At 45.4% G+C, this 2,349-nt stretch overlaps 1 protein-coding gene across 1 annotated transcript in view; it reads right to left on the minus strand.

The window, feature by feature from the left end:
* Positions 1-1,262, minus strand: part of WFIKKN2 (WAP, follistatin/kazal, immunoglobulin, kunitz and netrin domain containing 2) — a 4,425-nt gene extending 3,163 nt beyond the window's left edge. Inside the window, exon 1 of the mRNA XM_009323734.1 lies at positions 1,062-1,262. Coding sequence (XP_009322009.1) covers positions 1,062-1,262 — 201 coding nt within the window. The remainder of the gene's footprint in view (positions 1-1,061) is intronic.
* Between the last annotated feature and the right edge of the window lie 1,087 nt (positions 1,263-2,349).

Here is a 2,349-nt window from a genome sequence, read left to right on the forward strand (position 1 = left end):
TCACTCCATGCAAGGTCCCAGGACTCTGTCCTGCCACAAGGCAAAGCAAATATTTTTAGCCAGTGGCTTCTGGCTTTCAGTTTTTGACCAGTAAATTATTAAAACAACGTCCTCTGCTGCTGCTGCTGCTGGGTTTTTGCAAGTTTTTTAATATTCATTGCTGCACCTGGTAGTTGAAATAAAGGGGGCTTATTTGGGAACGGCAAAAGTAAAAACAGCACCTTCATTCATAACACATGGGATCCATCTGAGCAAATCTCCTTGTTTACTTGATGGCCAGCCTTTTTCTCTATTCCCCTCCACACACACGCTCTTTTTAGCCTTGCAGAAACAACCTGGCTACAGAACATAAACCCAATGACTTTTTTCAGCATGGTACATGTTGCTGTCAGCCTGGTTTGGGCTGCAGGAGCTTTGCCGTTGGACATGATGTAAGAGGCAGGACAAGCAGGTATTTTCAGATGCCAGTGCTGACAGGTTGAAAAATGAATTTTAGGGGTGTAAGCTAAGCACATTTTGAGCTGGGAGCATCACAGAAAACATCTGCCTGGTCATTTTAACCATGCCCCTGTTTTGCACTCCAAGCACGCTTTGTGTTTCAAGTGCAGCAAAGGCTGACAATTTACATGTTAAATCGAACCATTTAATACAGAATTCCTCCCAGGAATATAAAGCATTGATGATGGCCACCAACAACAAAGAGCATGATGACACTGCTAAAATACTATGGATTGACCCCAAGGCATGCTGAGTTCTGGAATATCAAATTCAGACGTTTCTTTTGACAAGAAAGCAAGGAAAATGATCAAACAGAGCGAGTGCTGTACCCACATCAGCATAAGTGACAGTTGCCACACACCTCCCCACTTCACTGATAAGTCATCAAACCTCTTCTATTTTATATAGGTCACGGGTCAATTAAATGCGTGCACTGTCTGCATCAAGTCCTGCACGGTGCTGGCGCCTTTCTATCTGGAACAGAAACAGACTGCGGTGCAAACAAACCCGCTGACAAACCCCATCGCCCACGACACAGAGAGATAAAAATGTGCATCACTCACCAGATCAGCTTCACACTCTCTCTTGCAAGTGCTCTGCGCGTCTACCCACAGGTTGGGGTTCATGTCATTGGGGCATATCCCAGCGTGGGAATACCGGATTGGAGGTAGAGCTCTCCCTTTCAGAGAGACCTCCAGAAGCAAGAGGACACTGCTCTTCCCCAGCAAGATCCACATCCACCGAGTGAACAGCACCAACAACATCTCAGAACTTCTCCAGGGCAATGGCAGTGACCGAGCCGGAGGTAGTTCTCGTTTGCTTGGGGTTGATTCTTTTTTGGTAAGCCTTAAATTTTCGAGGAACCCAAATGCACCTGACTTCTGTAAAAACTTCAGCAAGCTCCTTCGCTGCCTCTGTTGATAGTGCAGTTTGGTCTGGACCTCATTGGATTAAAGGTCCTAGGAAGTTACCCCCTTATTTTAAGAGAAATGCTAATAGTCTGAGCAGAGTTAGCTCTATTTATACCCTGCCTCTGTTAACAAGTCAGAAAAAGTAAACTTGATTTCTTTGACAGGCACACGCTTCCTATGTCCTGGTGGCAGTCAGACAGATTTGTTGCAAGAAAAAAAAGCTGGAAAGAGTTTAAAAGGCTGGAACTGGCACGGTGGGACCCCTGCATGTTTCTGAATGCAGGGAGGCCTTCTTAACCCCTTTAGACCTAAAGTACTTCCCTATGCTAAGAATGGCATTTACTTCTGAAAGAGTACTTGTCTAAATAACACGGACCCGCGGTCAGGGGATTTCCCCACGGCAAGGGGCTACACAATCACTGCCTAAAAGGAACAAGTAATAGGATTGAAGCAATTAAAGCTAGAATATCATATTTTAACAAAGGAAGTAGGGAAGAAATAACTTATTTAAACTTAGGATTGACAAAGCAGTGTGTCTTCGTAACTTCTCCTGGGGTTCCTCCGGGCTTTTTTCTTCTCTTTGGTGGGGAGATTTCCAGGATGCTGGTTTTAATGCTGCCCTCAACCCCACCAGCAAGATGTTAAAAGTGTCCCTGAATTCCTCCACATTTCCTGACAGCCAGATCCCATTGTACAGTGCATTGCTGACCCCTTTAACAGCGGCAACAAAAAAATAGTAGAAGTTCAACTCTATGGAAACCTGCATAAAGGAATGTACAGCATTTTTGCATTGGGGGGCGGGGGGGAAATTCAGTCAAGCTGAGTTCCTCGTTCCCTGATTATTACAGCAAGGGGCTGATCCTGCTCGTGCTGAACACGTGCCAAAATCCAGAGCCGAGTGGCAGAAGTCAGAGTTGCTCAGCACCTTCCAGGATTAGAG

This window comes from Pygoscelis adeliae, unplaced genomic scaffold (assembly GCF_000699105.1).
Source record: "Pygoscelis adeliae isolate BGI_AS28 unplaced genomic scaffold, ASM69910v1 Scaffold75, whole genome shotgun sequence".
Classification (NCBI taxonomy): Eukaryota; Metazoa; Chordata; class Aves; order Sphenisciformes; family Spheniscidae; genus Pygoscelis; species Pygoscelis adeliae.